The sequence below is a fragment of the Parasteatoda tepidariorum genome, chromosome 1, assembly GCF_982258835.1.
Source record: "Parasteatoda tepidariorum strain Cologne lab strain chromosome 1, Ptep-v5.0, whole genome shotgun sequence".
NCBI classification, from domain to species: Eukaryota; Metazoa; Arthropoda; class Arachnida; order Araneae; family Theridiidae; genus Parasteatoda; species Parasteatoda tepidariorum.
In genome coordinates, this window is record NC_141755.1 from 64,694,615 (window position 1) to 64,717,423 (window position 22,809).

Sequence of the window (22,809 nt, forward strand, 5' to 3'; positions counted from 1 at the left end):
ATTTCTGTAGCGCATGTCACTCTTCTCAATCCTGCAGTAGTTTTCTGGAAAGCCCCCTTCAAACATAAAAGTGATTAAACTTTCCTGGGTAGCAAATAACACTTCATTTAAGTCTTAGAGCTAATAAGGTTTATTACAAGACTTCTCATCCTCTCAATTAAAACTTTAACAAGTTGTAACTTCAGAGTTTTTAAACCGGAAATAAAACATTTTTTAAATTTGTTACATTTTAAAACGTCGCAAAATAAAGTAAAGAAATTTCTTTTCAAATATTATAGAAAATTATTAAACATTAAATTTCTAATTTTTTTCACTATACTGTTCCACATTGTAAAAAAATCCCGGATCATATAACGGTAAAAAAATACCGGCACTCACGGTGCCGGTATATTTTACCATAAAATTCATTTTTACCGGAACATGGTACAGAACAAAAAATCCGATATCCCGTAGTAATTTTTACAATAATAATTTCCGTAAAATCACTGAATTAAATATAAATATTACTGTAAATTAATAATTTACAGTAATATTTACATTATATTATTATTACTGTAAATATATTATTATTAATGTATTTATATTATTATTAATGTATTTATATTATTATTACTGCATATATATTATCATTACTGTATTTATATTATTACTGTATTTATATTATTATTACTGTAAATTAATAATGAATTAAATAAATATTACTGAATTAAATACATATTACTGCAAAATTCAAGGTATAACTTAAACGGTAAAAAAATATTTTGTGGTAAAATAAATTTTACGGACAAATGGATTTTTGCGGATGATGTACCCAAAGTGCCAGTACTTTGAACCGTAACTTGATCCGGAATTTTTTTACAGTGCATAATAACGGTTTTAATAAATTAAATTAATAAATTAAATAATACTGCTTTAATAAATTAAAAAAGTATCGTACAGTTATTCAGTAACGCTAAAATTTATAATTATGTGAAAGCAACGTACCCCAAAATTGGCGAAAATAATTCATGAATGGGTAAAATCCCCTGACCTTGATGTAAGCTTTCCCTCTCTCTCTCTATCTATATATATATATATATATATATATATATATATATATATATATATATATATATATATATATATATATATATATATATATATATATATATATATATATATATATATATATATATATATATATATATATATATATATATATATTTCTTTCGGGGGAGGGGAGTTTAGATTTAGCCAAACTATTTAAAGTGTGCGCGAATGCTCGTTTCGGTATTAATTTGAAATAACACACTCTTTTAAGAGTTTTTCAACACCAAATTTGGATAGGTATCATACCACAATTTTCACAGTGTGAATTTACGGATACAAATTTTTTTATATCCGTAATTACGGTTAATAATTGGATTTTCGGCTCTAATTTTTTTTAGATTTAATAATTTAATGCAAACAATGCAGGAAGAAACAGATTAAAGAGCATTTATTAACTCTTTAACAACCTTATTATTTTTTTAAAAAAATGGTCGTAACCCTGATTAACATTTTTTTAAAAAAACAGGTCATTTAAAACAAATGATCTGCTTTTTTATTCAAAAAAATAATATGAAAGAGGTGTATGTGCAATATATGTATTTAGGGAGTTTTTTAGCTTGAAATTTAATACTCCATATGTCCATGCAATTTTTCCTTCTTAATGTACAGCGTGCAAAATAAAAAAAAAACGGACAACCCTTAATAGCTTTTGATCTAATGATCGGACTATATTTTGGGGGTCAAAAATCCAAATTGTTGAAAAAAGGGTATGTTTAGTCAAGGAAAACACGTTTTTGTGTCTGATTCCTTACTTAAAATGTCGTAAAAAAGAACATTATTAATTACTATATTTGAAATCAACCCCTCCTGTCATTAAGATTGAGTCCTAGAACGTGAAGATCCGATAATTAGATCAAAAGCTAATCAGGGTGGTCCGTTTCTTTTTTGGCGCACTGTAAGCATTATTTGAAAATTTTTTAAGACAGATCACAAACCACGTGTATCCACAATAAGCATAAGTAGCTGCTCTAAGAGTAAAATATTTGAATAGTGTTGACATCTAGTTTATAATAAACTAACTATCTCCAGTTACATTAAAAATAGTCTGGTACAGCCAACTAGTGAGTAAAATAAGATATAAAAAAATCGGGCATAAGATATGGTTATATTTAAGCCTTTTTGGTGGATTACTATTGAACGCTCAAGGCTGGTAAAATCAAGGGCACGTGATATAGGAGACGGAAGCTCTCCCCAATTTTGAGGGGAGAGAGAGGGAAGGGGTTAACTTTAATTTTCATAGTTTGCTTCCCTTTCAGATATATATTTAAATTGAGGAAGAGTCTTCACAAAAGGGATCCCCTCGGCAGAGGTTCAAAATTGTGAGTCTTCGGATCATTTTCAGGGATGTTTCCCAGACCATCACCAATAGCCCATTGTTCAGCTCTAGCGCAACCTAAATAGAGTACGTACCTACCTACATACCCAAAGTTTGCTGGCAAAAAGTTTGGAACTCAAACGTTGCCACCAACTTATATAAAGTTTTAATTCTATTCAAACTCTAATAGATATAGGAAACACAACTTATCCTCCTGGAAAAGGGTCAAACATTTTATGCTGTTAAATTGCAAAGTAGTAGTTATTTTTGAGCTACTCAGAATGCCGAATTAAACTTTAAATTTAATGCCTTGTTACAAAAGAAAACTTTAAATTTTCAAAATTATTTTCTTGAATGATTATGCACAGTGAGCAAAGTAAAGAACCGAACTTCTTGATATCTTCCGATCTTATAATTGGATTATTTCGTACTAGAACTCAATCTTAAAGGTTGGGTAGAAATACCTAAGTATGATAAATAATTAGTGTAGAAGATATTTTAAGTTAGGAAAACGTACTTTCTTTGACTAAACATATTTTCTTGAAGTATCTGAATACTTAATTATAAAAATGTTAGGGTTAGCAGAAGATTAGAAAATGTTTCAAATGTTTTTTTTTAAATAAAAAAAATGTATAAAAATATCTTATTCGTACATTTGTAACTTTAAATTCAATTAAGATGCTTTTATTTCAGAGTATTCTAATTCGAAAATATCTACTTTTTTCAAATTAAATATACATTAATTTTGAAGTTATTCCTACTTTTCTTGATCATGCGAAAAGCGAGAGTATCAAACCATGTATTTTTAAATGCATCACTATGAAAAAAAGGCAACAAAATTAACTAATTATGCTAAACATTTATTCTAATTGAATCTAATCTATATATATATTTCTCTTACACGGCACCAAAAAAAGGCCTCATTACAACTCCCCGAATTTCAACGTTAGAAAATTGACCAATGATTGCTGCTAAAAATGTCACATGGCAAATCTAGTTGAGGTGGCTCAACATATAGCGCTTTTAAAAACGGAAACAATAACCAGAGTGAGCATTATCAGGTTGTTCAATTCAGATTCATGCCCTAAAAACATGATAATATTTAATTTAAACTGACTCAACATATAGCGCTTTTAAAAACGGAAACAATAACCAGAGTGAGCATTATCAGGTTGTTCAATTCAGATTCATGCCCTAAAAACATGATAATATTTAATTTAAACTCAATTAGGAATTAATTAATTTACTTTATTTTCAACCTATATACAGAGAACAGTCGGCAAAGAATTCTGTTAGGTTGAAAAACATTTCTCTAAAAAAAGAACGAATTTTAAAAGAAATAAAAATAAGCAACTTAAAAAATATAAATGCTGTTGCCAGCCATAGAATTTTTTGAAAGTTAACTTAGCAACATAAATCAAAATGACATAGAAGCGCAGTTAGATCAAAATGAGCGCTTGACGTAACAAATCCTTCAATTCTATGTATAAGTGTTGTATCGCCAAATGCCCAGATTAACAATTGTGTTTTTAAAGAAATTCTATAAAAAGTTTTATATACAAAAAACTTCTATCCAGCTACTTCTACAACTGCTTCTTGAAGAACTTGGCTCATTGATTAAAAATATTGTTTTAATTTTACAGTACTAACTTTACTTCTACTTACATTATTGCTATGACCCTCTTTCATTACATTTTACATATATATATATATATATATATATATATATATATATATATATATATATATATATATATATATATATATATATATATATATATATATATATATATATATATATATATATATATATATATATATATATATATGCATTTTAGAACTTCATATTAAACTTCTGTTGTGTGTCTGAATACTGACATTTAGAACAAAATTAAGGTTTAGAATTGCCTCGGAGAAATTTGAATTGTTAACAATGACTTAAAAAAAAGTTTTATTTTAACTGACAAATACTATATAATAATTTTAACTTTTTCTATGACTATACTCATTTTCTTACTCTTTTCTTTGTTTTTTATGCATTTTATATTTTTGTGATAAAATAAAAAACTTATAGTTCTGCTTCTGAACACAGATGAAAACACAAAATGATGGGCTTCATCAACAATCAAAAATATATACTTTTATTTTACAAATTCCATATTATTAGGGTGGCGCCCTTCAGAGAATTAAAAATACAAAAATATCTTCATCGAAGCCGATGCTTTACAACCGGCGTTCAGTGGCAGACTACTATTTCATATTGTTTTACAACACATGGCTTTAGCCCTCTGGTGGGAAAGCCTTTAAAACAAAACTTACAACAGTTACTTTTCTCAACAACTGAAATTTAGAATAGTGTGATTAAGCAAAATATGTGAACTGTTTGCAATTTCAAATTAATATTGAAATGTACAGGTTTAGAATTTTCTGCAGTGAAAAGTTTTCGGAACTTCAGTATTCAAAAAAGTATACAAAAGCTAGACGTTAAGGACGTATCCAATGAGCGAGCATTGGATTGCGAAGCAATTTGAAAAGAGCTGCGAAAGCAGTTCCGGGGGTTGACGAGCGCCAGCGAGCAGGGGGCGAAGCCTCCTAGTATATATATATACAACACATCAAACTTTTTTGTTAATATAAATCTAACGGTTTAGTTTTTGCGCTTAACAAAAAAGGCTTTATTGAACTCCTTATGTAATTATAAAACTGTTCGACTTAAATTCGTTGATACAATTCAAATAATAGTTTTGAACGAGCGTTAAATTTATGTTAAGTTGGTTAGATAAATGGAAAACTATTGAAATTAATCGATTGAAAACAAGAAAAAAATAACTGCAGTGATAAGTTGAAGATGTCGCCAAACTAAAATGTCTGGCGACATTTAGATTTTTTATTATCTAAGATTTTTTTCTGCTTCCCATTGGCGTCTGTCTCTTTTTTGTATACTTTTTTAAGTGCTCAATATCTAAATGGGAAGTTTTATTTTTTCGCTTTATATAAACTAGATATAAAAAGAAGTTCTTAAAATATGAATATTCTCCAAACATAATGCAACCAAGACAACACGAAAATGTTATTTATATTAAAAAAAGAATGTATTAAAATCGTAGAATAGAAAAATTAAACACTGTGATATAAAAGAAATGTTACGGTATAATTTCTCAAAAGCTATAAAAAAATGTCAAAACAATGCAAGAATATTTAAATTGCGAGATTCCTTTCGCGAGACTATAAAAATGAATAATAAACATTCACGAATTTTCTTCGTTTTGACTAAACCGTTTTCTGGCAAATGCTCCGAGTGAACGTTTCGTCAAATAGAGGAAATTACTATCTTATCTTGTTTCAAGATTCGAATATCTTCAAAAGCGTTAGATTTGATTCTGCATGACAATTTAGATATTTAACTAGGAAATACAACATAAAATAAAAGGAGTTCTCAGCAATTACCAGTTTTCGTAGTCACACTAAACCTAACCTTATGAACTACTGTGAAAACCTCCAGATCAAATTACGGTAAAAAGTGGCGGTAGTCAGGGTGTCGGTATTTTTTAACGTAATGCTACGGGACAAAAAAACTGGGATATCGTAATTTTTACAGCAATAATTACCTTAAAATCACTGAATCACTCTAATTAAATTAATATTACTGTAAAAATTACGGATAAAATGAATTTTATGGATGATGCACCTTAACCTATAATTTGATACGGAATTTTTTACGGTGAGTCTCACAAAACGGTTTTAAAATATGTTTAAAAAAAAGCTTCCAAAATGCATTGAAGTCAGGTCAAAGTGGAAAAGCAGTTCCGTAAAATATTTGAGGAATTCATCTTTCGTCAAAAATCACATAATTTCTTAAAATGACTTTGAAGTAGTGAAAAATTTTCTTTTCAGGCTAATTTTCAGAAATTCGAAGGAGTTATGAGATTTTTTAAGCAACGCTTTCTTCTTAAGTCGGTAGACTAGCTGTTTTTGCAAGGCAAAATTAGAATTTGGAATTTTGACTTTGATCACTTTCCGACTAGTTAGCATGCTCAAATTGCAACTGAAGTTATGCGCAAAATGACAATACAAATTTTCATCTTTCCTGACATGAGCGAGTAGAAGTTATTGCCGATTTTACGCCAAATAGAATTTATCACTAATCAAAGTTTTAAGCCAATATTTGATCTAAACTGGCACGCACAAACCTAAAATAAAGAAATAATAATTAATAATTAGATATTACTTTATTTATTATTATTTTAAGAAATAATAATTTTTAAAACTTAACTTTTTTATGTTGATTAAAAATTAGAAAATAATATTTTTGTTAAATCTTAAACAAAATACGTTGACTTCTTTACTTTCGCATTAAACGTTTACTACCATCTCAGTTTCCTCACATTTGCTTAAGATGATGTAGGGAAAATATATATAGCATATATAAATAAATATGAATAGTAATATAAATAGTATAAATATGAATAGTGAAAATTACAAATATAAATAGAGCAGCAGTATAGATTTATCTGTACTACATGTTCTCAACATGTATATTTAGAAGACAACACTCATTTTTATTTCATTTACTATGAAATAAAATCTTAATATTGCGAAAAACGTAAACAATGTACTACATTTAGAACGCAACAAGACTTGCACGTTCTGCTTTATGAATTATACATAACTCTTAACTTCTAAATATTAAATGAATTCATCGGATTGATTCTAATTCCAAATAGAAAACAACAGAAGAGTAAGAAAAATACATTTTGATTAATGTATGAATTTACCAGTCTTTACTTATTTAAAATTCAAGTTATAAACAAATAAAATAACATAGGTAGCGTTAGAATTTTACTAAATATTTATACTTTGAACTGATATACGTCTGAAATATTTAGATTTTCAGGCTCGTATTTGTTTTCTCAAAGCATATTCCTTTCGTTTCGAGAAGTCCCGATTTTTTTAAAACTATTAATAATTTATTACTTTCAGAAGATCGCAGATACATTTTTATTCATGCAATATAAATGAGCAAAACATTTTCTTTGATTTTATCAAAATCTGTCTTAGAAATTTGTTGATTTTTAAAATTTGCTTTGTTTTCTATATTTATTTACAGCTCAAACGATTCACCTGTTTTTTGAGATATTTTTATTTTTGAAATTATTATACATGTTCCTATAAATGATACACAAAATTAAAGAAAAATTTGTACCAAGTTTTTTTCTCTCTTTAATTACGAGTGCTTGGTACCAAATATTAAGTAACAAATGTTTGGTAACAAATATTAAGTGACAAATGTTTGTTATCTTGTTGTTTTTCCCCGAAATTTATAGTTTCTCATGTACTCAAATGCAACGTTTTTGGCATAGGTGTTTCGTAAATAGTGTCTTCGGTACGATTTTTGCTCGATTTACCCGTTTTTTAAATGGCCACCATAATCTCTGAACCTTATGCATACGATTAAATTTCATAGGGTTACATCAACGGCACTGTTGATAAACCACCGAAGTCAAAAAACACTACAAGCATTTTTTTAATTTAAAAAAACGCATTGATTCAGCATTAGGAACCATTATTTTTTTTGTTAATAGAATAGGTCATAGGATTAATAGATAGGTGAATAGGTTATGTAATTGGGTTAATAGGTAGGTTATGCAAGGTTATGCGATTTTTTCCCTCTCCGTTTCCATGATTACGAAAAATCTTGTCTTTCCTATCCAGCAGTATGTTTCAGAAAAAAAAATGGGAATATATTAGCGTATGAAAAACACGATTTGATGATACCATAGGAACGGAGAGGGGAAAGTGTGAAGAATGGGAAAATCACGTATTCTTGAGACTCCTTTTCTATTTACAAACAGTATAACAGTATGCAAATACAAAATGATTAACGATTAATGAGTAACAGATTGGATGTCTGTCGTGTAATAAAAGAGATTGTGCATTAAACGTTCGTAATTGAATAAAAATTTATAAGTTTTAAATTAGTTTTGGGAATTATTTATTGCCATACGTGTGATAGTTTCGAAAATTTATATATATCCGGTCTTTCATTCGAGATACCTTTGCACATTTAAATTAAATTGTTACTATTTTTAACCTCTTATTCTTCTTTATTTTTAATTTTTGAATTAGTTTTTTCAATGTGAAATTGTATTTAGTTTGTCTATATATTTATTAATTAGTTTCTTGTCTATTGCTATTCAACAAAATTTTTTCTCTTAAATACAATTGTCAGAATAATTTTTTTGTAGGGAAATCCAGAATATTTTAAGTTGTTGGTATTTTCATTGCGTTCCTAAACTTTATAAAATTACTGACATTTGCAAAATTTTACGAAAAGAAAAAAAAAGGAAAAAAAATTACTCAAAATTACGAATTATCAAAAAAGTTACTCAGGTCTATACTAAATATTTTTTTAATAATTAACGACTAAGTCATTGATGTAAATTTTGGAAGTGATATAATGAAAGGTATAATACGCAAATAACCAATGGAGTTTGTATTTGTAAATTGTAGGTAATCGTAGTGTGTAGGGTAAGAATAAAAAAATTCTTTTTATTAAAAATGTCTTAGTTCATGCATGCAGTTGATGACAGTAGGGGAGAGTGGGGTCAATTGTAACAGGGTACGATTGTAACAGAGCAAAAATTTCGAGTGCCGGGTTCTAGATTTGGTTCCTAGGTGGCGCACAAGGTGTATTTAATAAATCTACATGTACACCCCTGATGGCAACCATTTTTATGTACTTTTGAAAGAGTTACATCACAAAAGATATTTTCACGCCACGCAAGTACTTTTTTTGGTATTAGAATATTATATTGTAACAAAGTAATTTTGTTTTAACAAATAAAAATTAGTAACCGAATATGTAAGTGGACACTTTAATTAACATTTCAATAAAAAAAAGATTAGTTTTGCTAATTAACTAGCATTGTTTTTAACAAATGAAGCTGAAATGGCGTCTCGGGGACAATTGTAACAATAAGTAAAGGGACGATTGTAACAGCTGAAAATAAATAATCTTATGTTTACAAACCATTACTTAACTCTTTAAGAACCACCAATAGTTTCCTATATCATTTATATTATGTTGCATGTGTATTATTTCATTTGTCACCTTTCGCAGCATAAATAATAATTTTTCACCCCTTAAAGTTAAAAGTTTAACCCTTTAGGTCTCTGCTCATTATTATTTTTTACTCCTAAAATATCATTACTATTTTGATCAATAAAAAAAATAGATCACAACTATGATAATATGTATAATTAACTATGTTTTAGTTGAATTTATGAACTGTTACAATTGACCCCGTAAGTAGGAACAATTGTAACAACTGCACGACTGTCAAGAATTGTTAATAACTAATATAATAATATTTAAAATCAGGTATTTATTTTTTTTCTAGTAGAGGATAGTCTACTTTACTCGTCTGTCAATTAATACTAATAATATATTGGATTTTTTGTTAGTTAAAAATAGTTAAGTAAAAAATGTTACAATTGACCCCACTCTCCCCTACTGTCCCAAATTACTGATCCATAAAAAAGTAATGATTGTTAGTCTAATACAGAAGTTTTTGCAAGGAGAGAAGTCTATTTGTTATTTCATGGTCTAAAAGTGGTAGACAAGTTATAAACGAAAAGACACTTTTTATAATTATAAGCATTCTACATTTTCCTTTATGTTAAAATTAAAATTTAAGTTTTTCAAAAATATGAAGCAAACTTAATCAGTATAGAGAGCCACAAAATTTGGGAGACAAAATAAATGTGTTATTCAAATCAAGTTATCCTATAGCACTGATATAGCTTTTACACTAACAACATAAATAAATTATAATTCAAATCAACTCTGAGAAAAAAATATGGTCAAAACTATCTGAATATGGTAAAATTTGCCAAGCTTTTGATTCTATGGGAACACTAAAAAGCTTGGTATTTTTCACAGAAGCACTTTGGTAATTATTTTGGTAAAATCAAAAATGAAATATGGTTTTATAATGTGTGATAAAATTAGGTAAATGTGGCCAAAATTTGGTAATTTTATCATGATACCTTAAAGCATGGTATAAAAACCATTTATTCGGTTAATTTTGCTTTTCAGTTTTGTATTTTTTTATAAATGTGTTGTAATAAGAACGATAAGTTTGAAAATCAGAATTTCCGTCAATCTGTTACCATATGAACGAAAAAACTACCAAAGGAATGGTTTAAGTACCGTATATTTTGGTTTTGTTAACCAGAATTATGGGTTTTTACCATTCAGTAAAGTAATTTTACTATGATGGTTTTCTCTTTTTCATGACACTAATGACTCAAAAAAAAAAGAACCAAACAAAAAAGAATGACACCAATGAAAAAAACGAATGATTGTCAGAATTTCTTATAACAGTAATATCTCGAACAAAAAACGATTCTTAACATAAACTTTTTTTTTATCTACAACATCTTGTCGTTTTTTTTTTATTTTATAAAACTGTCTGGTGGTCATAGAAAACCTTTTTCAAACTTATTAACGGATAAATTAATACTAATTTCAAGCTTATGGTTTTGTATTCAAATCTAAAATTTTTGAATTCAATATAATGTGTGCTAACATGGCCAGCAATTACAAAACCAACTTAACCGTAAAAAATCGCTTTTCACTTTTAAATCTAATATGTGCTAACATGGAAATCAGTGGCAAAACCAATTTAACCACAAAAAATCGCTTTGTACATTTAAATCTAATATCAGCTAAGCCATTTGCAAGCAATGGCAAAGCCAGCTTAATCCCAAAAACTCGTTTTGCACTTATTCATAAATTACAGAAAAGAAAGAGTACCATAACAAGTAAAGGTACAGCTTAAAGAATTTAAAACTAAATAATTCAAAAAGCCTTCAACGCTGGTTAATTCATTTGGATGTTTTATGTAATAAAACTGAAAATCATATTTGGACTATAAAGTAGTTTATAGTCCTTTGCTGACCTTTTAAAATTCTACTAGCTATGATAAATCATTCTGAATCTGATCTGCGCTTTCATATTTCACTTACTTTAACCTTGAGTGATATTACACAAACACACACACACATTGCATTCATGGCACGCGCAAATGTGATGAATTACTTAAAACTACGATCGGTTGAGTTCATTCTATGTGACAGAATGAAAGATGAATTTTAGATCCGTTATCAGGATCGATCAATTTGTTGTGTATTTTGCCTACGTCATTTTAAGTAGAAATGTTTGACATTACACGGCGTGATTTCTTTTTGAAACATATGATAAAGTATCTTGTATTTTTTTAAAAATGTATATAAAATGTCTCGGTAGTTTAACTTAGTTATCGATCTCTGAATGATAAGTTAGATAAAATTGCGAAATTTAACATTGTTAACGACGAAACAAAAGGTGACAAAGAAACAAGGAAATAAACTAATCAGCAAATACTATGAATTTACAATTCTTATTTAAATAATGGTTTCCGTTGACACTGCCATATCATAAAAACTTAGTAAAATCAAATAGTGAAAAAATTTTCGTAAGTTCCAATTGTATAAGATTCTTTTTGCTGTTAGGCATGCTAAAGTGGAATACTTTTTTTGATCGACTATTCGAGGACAATAGTGAAACAAAAGGTGACGAACAAGGAGATAAATTAATCAGCAAATACTAGGAACTTACAAATCGTATTCAAATAATGTTTTCAGCTGGCACTGCAATATTATAAAAACTTAGTAAAATCAAATAGTGAAACAATTTTCGTAAGTTCCTTTTGCGTAAGGTTATGTTGCTGTTAGGCATGCTAAAATGGAAGACATTTTTTTATCATTTATTCGAAGACAATAACGGATTATTTGTAAACCTATCGTCTTTCAACTGCATCTCTTTTTAACCAATCAAAAGCCAGAATATTATTTGGCGTGATCTTAACAAGTTTAAACAGATTAACTTCATGCGGGTCAGTTGTGCTTATCCAAACAAACAGTAAATTGAAATCGTCGCAATAAAGTATAAAAATTTTAATTTAAAGGTTAATTCAAATATAATAGAATATATTCATGGTGTTCTCTAAACACAGTCTTGTTTATGAGTTTTTAGAATTCTTTCCGAAAATAAATAAATAATAGCCTACATCAGTGCTTCCCAAAGTGTGGTACGCTTACCCCCAGGGGTACGGGAAAAGTTTAGCGGGGTACGCGTTCTTATGAGAAATATCATGCAACAAACTAAAATTTCAAAAAAAATTTATTTAAAAACGAAGCTAGCCATGAAAATTTACAATTACGTATTTTTCTATTGGCTATTTTTTTCAGAGTTTACAGTTAATAATTAGTAGTGTCAACAGCCAGTTGTGATTTTTAACTTTTGTGAAATTTTTTTATAATAAAATATACATTCATTTTTTTTTATTAGCGGCACACAGCGTTACGAAAAATTTAGAAAGGGTACACAAAAGTCATAAGTTTGGGAAACACTGGCCTACATGAAGTGGTTCAAAAGTGATTATCCTTATAATACGTTTGCTGAAAAGTGAAGAAATCGGTAAAACATTTCACGAAAGAGAACGATAGAGAGGATGGCTTTTTAAATCATCATTTCTCGCCATAATTTCTTTCAATAGTAAACTCAGTACCAGTTTTGTAGTAGACGTGGATATTTTTCTGAAATTGAAAGACTGTGAAACGTTTGTTTCTTAAACGGTCCTTGAACGTTTATGAAATCGAACATATTTGATCTTATTAACCTTACCCCTATGTCTATCGTGATAACTTTAATTAAGGTTCCCCTGTAACTTTTTAATGTTTTATTTTGAAAGTTAAAAACAACAAATTAGTTTAGTAATAATCATTTTGTTAAAAAATGTGTTATTTTGAAAAATCTAAGCATAAAGCTGTTAAATAATTAAAGACAAGTTTTTATTATATTTTAAACATTATTATACATTAATTTGCTTGTTACTTCGTAAATCAGTATTTTTTTTCAATAAATCTTAAAATGGAAACGTCCTATATATCCTGAAAACAAAACCTTCACCGTTTAAATAACTTAACTAGAAATGAAGAGGGCGCTTTACTATAAAGCATTCAGGAAATTCCTTTCGCATTCCTAATCTTAATTAAATTTTTGGCGCTCTCTCTATGTCCTTTACGGATAAGACAAGTACTTAGGTATTATTACTCATCTCCATTGGAGTCTTCAAGAGTTTGGAATTTATATTATGTAATTCCCTGCTTAAGATCAATATTATTCAAATTAATCATTCTTTTTTACTGTTTTTTAATTAGGTAAGTCTGGCTGAAAGCAAAAGAAGGAAATTAAAATGCATAAAAATTGAAACAAAATAAAAGAATTCGAACAATTTAATAAAACCATGATTGATTAAACCTGTAAATAATAAAATCAGTTTTTTTTTATTAAAAATTAAACTTGAATTGCAAAAACGTAGTGCATGAAAAAGCTGAACATATATGAGTTTCATAATGGTAACTTAATTTTTTTCTCTCTAGCACATGCTAACAAGCATGTGTTTTTTCAGTTTACATTAAGTACTCTGATGAATATAATAACAAATGGAGTCCACATATTCAACTAAAAACATTTTCCTTTAAAATTTAATAAACTGATTTTTTACTGTTATCTTACCTTTATTTCTTGATTAATTTTCGAAGTTTTGTTCGTGCATTTGTTAAATAACTGTATAGGCTTAAAATTATTGTATTTTAATGAAACTAAAAAAAGGTTATCTGTTAAAATTAACTGCAATTGTATGTTAACTGCAATTGTGTTTTGTAAAAAAAAAATTTAACTGCTACTAAATTGTGAACTGAGCTGAATTAACTGTGCTTTTTACAATTGCGTGAATATAACACTTCAGTTCATGCAATAGTATGCAAATTGATAATTTTTAATGGGATTTAAAACTAAAATAAAATAAATTAAACAATTCAAAATATTTATCGAAGATAAAAAATTCAAACTAAAAAAGACTTTTTTTCCGGTAAAAATGAATTTATGAGTATATTATAATGTGAATACTTCACCCATTGAAGAACTAATCTTACATATAAATTTTGGCATCAGCATGTTCAGAATATGGTAAAATTTATATTGACTACCAACACTACCAGAAATTTAGTTTTGATAACTAAATTTATGTTTTTACTTTCTTTTTTTGAAATTCGAAATGTTATTGTCATATTGTAAGGTATTTTTACCAGAACTTTTTTTCTCTGTGCATCTGAACCAATTTTTTTTTACTCAACCATATCTATTATGAGAAATATGTGTATCACATATGGGTTTATTTAGAGCCTAATACAAATAAACTGTGAAAATAACAGTGTAACAATGTATAGTAAAAATATATATGCATTATATTAACAAAGGATATGAAAGTAAATCAATTTGATTCATCGCAAATTAAACATATGTTGAGAGTCAATTCTATTTTTAAAATTTAAGCTCCTGTTTTCTTTTTACTCTTTTTCATCTTTCTTTTTTTGTGATTGTCCAATTTTCTCCGAGATTATGAAGTTACATAAATTTAACTTTTGCAACTTATTGCAAAGTAAAGCAATAGCTTTTAACGAAATAATAAAACTTTTTTTTCCTCTTTTTTCCTCCCTTCAGTTCATCTTGACAGTGAAATAAAGTCTCGATGAATCTGACAGCTTGTCGGAAATGGTCGGCGCCTAAAATGTCAAATTGCCGATGACAAGACAATAATTATAAAGGCTTTTGAAAAGAATATGTTCTCTCTTTAAAAATTCTTATGACTGTTTTCTTAAAGTTTTAAGGCGCCTTCTCACAAATAATATATATATATATATATATATATATATATGATAAATTATATGATATATATACCTATATATATATGATAAATTTATTCTCCAGGGAAAACTAATTTATTGTAGCTTGTTTCACGCTTATATCATTTGGATCTAATTCTAATTGGTCATGCAGCGCATCTGCCAAAAATTAATGAACGCGAATAAAAACATACTGATTTCTTCAGAAAAATTCATTTTGACATAATTTTGAGGATCGAATTAAATATATATTTTTCTTTCTAGTTGAAAAAAATCATTCGCCAAAACACAATTTTATTCGCTAAATTTACGATATATACATTTGAATATCAATCTGTTTCTGGAATTTTCGGTCATAAATTAATACTGTAGAAGTATTTTAGTATATATTTTTTTTATTAAATCTTGAGCAATGTTTAAATGAAATGAATTTTTACTAAAATTTTGTTGCTAAACCATACAAAGCCATGATCTTTCCTTTGAATTTGGAAACAATTTAATTTTACCAACTCTGTATGTTGATGTTAGTCAGGATCTTAATGAACTTTTTTCAATATTTCTAATATAATAATAAATCCTAAACCAAGGATGAGTAATATTTTATAAGATTTTTGATATAAGCCAGGGACATAATTTTTCATTCACCAAATAATTTTTCAGTAATATAATTTCTAAATTTCTAAGTAATATAGTTAATTTTAATTAATTAATTAAGTAATATATTTCATTTTTGAGTAATATATTTGATAAAAAAACCACTTTTTTTTACAGGTTTGCTTTCTTTTCCAAAAATGTGATGACTACCAGGTTTAAAAATGCTGTTGACGGTTTTCAAGTCCACACTGCTGACGTTCATTTTTTTCATAAGTTTTATCCGTTTTAGTTTAGGTAAGTAATACTTCTTGCATTTTTCACACAATGCTTTCTTTATGCCTCTAATACTTTCTAATTTAATATGCATTTAATAAGGATGCTTTATAATTTTATTATTACGTTTGTGAACAAAAATTAAAAATAACACACTCCATTTATTTTAAAATATTAAATTGGATAATTTTCAAATGATTTCAAAACAGAAGATTATTTTTGATGAAAAAAAAAAGTTAGAAAAGTAGTTGCAGCACATGTTCCTAATACTTTTTTTTTATGTATTCTACATCGATAGTTCTACTCAAATTAATTGAGACAAGTTTCGTTTTTTATAAATGTCTGCTTTTTAAGAGGAGTTTTCACCTGAAATTGGTCTTGACTGTATTTTCTGATTTGAACATATGATCATTACGAGTAATCACGAGATAACGAATAGAATCATCATTTTCCTCTTATTGTAACATTTTGAACAGTGACAGCAACTCCCCGCATTACTGCTTGTTTAATAAGAAATAATTACCACGTTTCACTTTAAAGTCTTTGCAATACTTATATAATCTTCTTTTGATTTATTAGTAAAGAAATTGCGGGTCAAAGACAAATTTGAACCACTCCTGTAAAACCATAATCATAAAATCAGGGTAATCATCATAATCATAAAATCAGGGTAATCATCATAATCATAAAATGCAGGGTTGTAAGCTTTATTCTACGAATATTTTTAAATCAAGAAGAAGAAAAAATTTAGGCTGTGTTTTATTGCATGTTTTTTTGTTAAAGTTGCTTAGAAATTGTGATATTAACGAAATTCACACTAAATAAGAATTTGTTTCTTATAAAGGTACTTATACCGTTTTGTATGCTGGTCGTTAATCTATTCTTCTTAGAGAAAAAAAATCCAGTCCCCGTCAATTTAACAAATTAGTAGAGTTAGCCGTTAACTTATAAGATTAAAATATAAAATTTTCAGCTCCCTTACCATTTCTATGGAGGTTATACCATAAGGTTGCTGTCACAGAAGTTCTTGGTTCGAACTCAATCGGTGCCAAGTTACAGTTCTCTCTCAAACACACTCCCTCCACGTTGGTGACCACGGACAATAAATATGCAACTCTCTCACTCCACGACAGATAGCTGCACTATATTATTTCGCCTCGTTCTATGATCCGTCTTGATTCGAGAGATATGTCACCTGAGTTTCAAAACAGCGTCAAAGTCTGAACTGAAGATAATTTTTATGAGTATGATGTTAATTCGCAGTCAGTTGCCATATCTTTGCAAGGAAACATTTACTGTCAGACCTGTGTTTTTATGGTCATGATAGCTTTACTGGCATAAAATTATTATTACCGTGCGTAACTGGAACACTTTTCCAGTCATTAACCGGTGAAATGTTTTTAATATGTGTCTCAAAAACAGGGGTGGCCAACCTTTTTTGAAGAAGAGTCTCACGATCTGAAAAAAGATATATCTATCAATTTCAGCACTCAAAAAATAAAAAAACGAGGAAAAAAATGTTAATTATATGCTTAGAATGAGATTTCTAGGCAAATAACCCTTTTTTTCATGTAAGTTAAAAAAAAAGAATGTAATAAATAAAACGAAAATACAACCCAAGTTTTATATAGATATTTTTGAAATTTTTATTAATTAGGTTTTGTAGAAAATAAAAAATGAAAAACTGTAAATATTAAGTTCTGAATTGTTATTAATAATCAATAGTTAATTAATAAGGTTTTGATTTTATACTTTTTTTTAGTAATCTATATTAAAAGTATCAGGTAAAATCTTGCAAACAAAATTTAATTTTTTTTTTTTTTTTTGAATTAGTAATAAATTATCACGTTTTTCTTTCGAAACTCAGCCATGACGTGACACAATAGCTATTATTAATGTAATACATAGAACGGTTCTATTTTTTTTCTAGAACTTATTACTATTCTAAATTATTGTCCAATATAAATGTTTACTTAATGTAATTTTTTACTTTTTTGCCGGTTTGAAATATGATCATTATGTGTGTTTATTGCAAAATAGATGACCAACTAAATAAATAAATTTAATAAAATAAAAAAAACTAATCTCAATGATAAAAGAATACGATTTCCTGTTTTTATAATGATTTTAAACTTCATTAATGTTTTCCTTTTGAAACATAAGTAATATATGGGCCCTTAAAGCAAGAAGTCAGATATCTTTATTCTAAGAATTCTTTCTAGGCTAGCCGAAAAGAATTTTACTTTTAGAATCACTTTTGTATTCATTATATTCTTTTCTTTACTGTTCAAAATGAGCTTCCCTTTCCGTTCATTATTTTCTCCGGGCACGTTCATTAACTAAATCTTTAAGACCGTTTTTATTCATTTATTTAACAGTCGTTCTTTATGTCTCAAAAAATAGAAAACGAATGCGCAACATTCATTTAATAACTGATAATTTTAGAGGAATGATTTGAGTATGAATCGTCTTTAAATGTAAATGAGTCGTTCTATAGTCGTTTAAAATAATAACGTCCCCTTACAAATGTAATATAAATAATTCGTAAAGAAATGAAAACTTCACAGCCTCCAAAGTCATTTTATTCACAAGTTTAGATTTTTTTAGAGATGGAAATTATTTAAGGGATACTATGTAATGTTTCATTTAATGTAACTTCATAACCAACACTCCATGCATTTCTTCCTTGAAATCGTGACTAAACGAAACAAATTTGTGTAAATTACCGAACATTAAATATCGAAAAACAATTTTAATATTTGATGGGATTAAATAAGAATTTGCTTCGCATCGTGCACCAATCAAAGCTTGTTTCGAAGTCATTACAATGTTTGCACGATATTCGTGAATTTTTTAAATGAGCATCATTGCAAGCCTTCCTCTTTACCCACCCCTTACTATATTGATCCGGATTCTTCCCTTTATAATGGAAGAAATATTCGCCAATGTTTAAAATAGGAAAGTTTTTGGTGTTTATTGCTAAAAAAGTAACTGCTATAAATGTATGGAAAGAAAAACGAAGATTGGATTGATGTTTCTTTTTATTAGGAATAAATGATATTTTCCAATCAATTGCTACGCGTATTACTTCAATAAAAGCATCAAATCTTGTAAATGAAACTTTTGAAGATATTTATAATTTATTGTGCATTCAATTAAAAAAAATATCGTTAATTTTAAAAAGATTAAATACACTGCAAAAAAATCCGGATCAAATTACGGTATGAAGTACCAGCACTTTAGGTGCATCATCCATAAATTCCAATTTACCGTAAAACTCATTTTTACCGTAATTTTTGCAGTAATATTCATTTAATTAGAGTGATTCAGTAATTTCACAGTAATTATTACTTTTAAAATAATTGTATATCAGACGCTTTGTTCCGTAACACATGTTCCGGTAAAAATAATCTTACGGTAAAAAGTACAGGTATCGTGGGTCTCAGCACTCTTTATCATTACTTAATCCGGAATTTCTTACAGTGCTCTACACTCGTTCAAGAAAATAAAATTATTTAATATTAGATTGCTTTATAAAAGATGAAAAGAATATTAATTTAAACTAAATGTAAATTCTATTGATATCCATATTATTTGCATTAAATATTCCCTACTTATTCAAAATAATTTTCCATTTAAATTTTTTTTTTAAATAAAATAATGATTAAATTATTGATATATTAAATTTATGATTACTTTTCGGTTGAATGTTTAGACGTCAGGAAATTTGTTGTTTAAACTATTTTAAGCTATAAATTTATGGGAAAAACTACCAACATTGCGATTGCTACGTGAGTAGGACGATTCACTATTGCGTGTGATAACAAAATGGCATTTTGATGTAAAAGTATTAATTTATGAAACAATATTTAAAGTGCTTTAGAAAATCTATTTTTGGTTGAAACAGCAGCAATATTTCGTACGTTACAACTGGCATGCTTCAAGACAATATATTACTTTTTTTTCAAAAAATCTTTCACGCAATAAAATATAATTTATCTAGTTTCGCCATTTTTTAAGAGTAGAATCTGTTTTTAGAGTATAAATGCTTACTTGAAAAGATGAAGATGAAAAATTGTGCTTCATAAAGTAATTTTAAACTAAATTTTTATTCGATTGACATGGTTTAAAAAGTTTAAAATGCTAGAAATAAATTAAACACTATTAAAGCTTAAACTAAATACATTTGTAAATCTTTTATATTCTCCATGCAGTAAATATTTTTTTGGTATATGAATAGTCAGTTCTAAACATGTTTTTGATATTTTAAAAATTTATTAATTTTCTAATACATATTGTTTATTTTTGTAGGAGCCATTATTTCTCCGGTGCTTTTAAGTTCTATGAATAGTGATGTTCCTTCAACCACTGAAACTTCCGAAGAGGAATGGAATCTTGCCAATTCTTCTTCCAGATCGACCGGTGCTCTTGAAGGCAATTCTATTTTGATGCTCCCTGATCTAAATGTTCAATCCAATACCTCGTCTTTTTCAGATACTCAACTGATGTCTTCAATAAATGTCTTTTCATCCATGCCCGTTGAGAGATACAGTACTTCTCCCATTCCAATTAGCACGTCTAGTTATTCTTCCAAATTTCAAGAATATTCTTCAAAAAGTGCATTATTCGGAGAAAATTCTTTCAGATCGATGGCAATTATAGAAAAACAGAAAGGAAAATTATCGTCCGTTGTGAATGGCATGAAAGAAACACCATCTTCCAATACTGAAATTCATGCTATTTCGGGATCAGTGCCATACAAACAGTTTCATACACCCTTAATGTCTCTACTAGTCGCTTCGCCGTCTTTACCGTTTCCAATTCATCTAGAAACGCAGAGCCATTTCTTGCCTCACACAAGTCTGTCCTCTCATTCCATGTCATCTCTCTACAACGAATCTACAAACACCGATGTATTACCAGAAAGCGAGCACAAAAAGCTGCTGATGCTGGTTTTACGGGCGGAGGATTGCACTAGGCTGTCAAAAGTAGATTTCGAGAAGATGCTTGGGAAGTTAATGGTCAAATTTGGTTTTGGTGATGTCGTTCCCGAAGTTTCGAATGCCAAATGTTTTTCACACCTCCATATAAATTTAACGGTTGGTGGACGAACCCCAACTCTCCGTTTTTTGCCAAATATTGACGACAGGCATAATATTACGGTTGATGTCCTCAACAGGACTTTTCGAGTCGTGAAGTTAGAGAAAATTGATTTGAAGTTCGAAAAATCGAAATCTTCGAATACATCTTCCACTATTATTACATCTATTGCCGAACATGAATCAATTGCTTATATTTCTGTAGGTATAACATTTGGACTTGTTCTGGTTCTTTGCTTTTTAATGTGTTGCATTAAATGCTGTTGCTTACGCAAATCTCAAAAAAGGTTTGGTACTGTCGTCAAAAATGCACACGTTCGTTTGCGACCTGAAGATTATACTCTAACTCCAATTCCGCGCCCTACCTCCTTGTATGTTGATTATTATCGGGGATCGGTGGCAGCTGATATATACTCAACAACTTCCGCAGGCTCAGTAGCTAGCACAACTCCTACCGTCGATCAAGGAATCATACAGCCTTTTGATACCAGTATTGTGCCATTGGAGGACTCTACTGCATTGCAGTTAGATAGTTCTCGTGACCCTTCAGTCGAGTCAGTCCCAACTCAGTCCGATCTTAAGACATTTAATATTCATGGCCTTGCTGGCAAAGGATTACGCAACACTTCTACAGATTCTAAAGAACAATTGAATCCAAGGAAAGATTCACGAAAACCAGGATCGAAAACTAGTGGTGTTGCCAATCCAACATTCCAGCGATACTGAAGTGCAATGATTTTTCATTTAAACAATTTTTGAATTTGTGAACCTTCAGTGGATTCTCGAAAACCTGGATCATGACCCTTCAGGGGAATCAGTTCCAACTCAGTCCGATCACTAGACATTCAATATTTATGGCCTTCCTGGCAAAGGATTACGCAATACTTCTTGAGATTCTGAAAAACACTTGAATCCCAAAAAAGATTCATGAAAACCATGATCAAACACACGAGTTGTTGCCAATCCTAAAAACCAGCGATACTGAAGTGCAATGCTTTTTCATTTGAACTATTTTTGAAGTTGTTGTTGAGGCCTTTTTATATACTTTTGAGATACTGTTACTTGAATAGAGTGAGTTTCAGAATTAGTTGAATAGCTCATAATTGAATTAAATAACAGTTTCAACTCAGTTTGAAGCTGTGCACAAATTCATCTCAAATTTTAATAGTAATCATTCTGAAAAAAAAGTATACGAACGAGAAAAATTAGGCTAATGGAATATTTTAAATGGAAATAAGACTTTCATATTATTTTTCTCCTTGTGTGCTTCCATTTTTCATCAGTCGTCTGATTTTCCAAACTTAAAAATCTGTTCATTGTAAAATTTGTTTGTTTACTCAAAACAGTTTAGAATATTTTCCCAACAAAACAATGTTAGAATATTCTTTACAAAACAGTGTTTGAATATTTTCTCTTTCTTGCTACAAATATCCTTCTTTATATTAGATCTAAGTTATAGGATTGGTAAAAATTTTAAGTGTTTTTGAAAACGTGTTAACCAACGCAACACTTTTTAAAGTGATAAAACTTTTTAAATTTTTCTTATATCAAACTTTAAGCCTTCTCTTTATAATTTTGCTTTTATCAATATAATGACTTATTATTTCAAAAATCTAAAAAAAAAAAAAAAAAAAAAAAAAAAAGAGT

General features: G+C 28.4%; 1 protein-coding gene across 1 annotated transcript in view; it reads left to right on the forward strand.

The window, feature by feature from the left end:
- LOC107444586 (uncharacterized) overlaps positions 1–22,809 on the forward strand; it is a 34,109-nt gene extending 11,300 nt beyond the window's left edge. The window contains exons 2-3 of the mRNA XM_016058770.4: positions 15,968–16,084; positions 20,375–22,809. Coding sequence (XP_015914256.3) covers positions 16,012–16,084; positions 20,375–21,888 — 1,587 coding nt within the window. The 5' untranslated portion in view covers positions 15,968–16,011 and the 3' untranslated portion in view covers positions 21,889–22,809. The remainder of the gene's footprint in view (positions 1–15,967; positions 16,085–20,374) is intronic.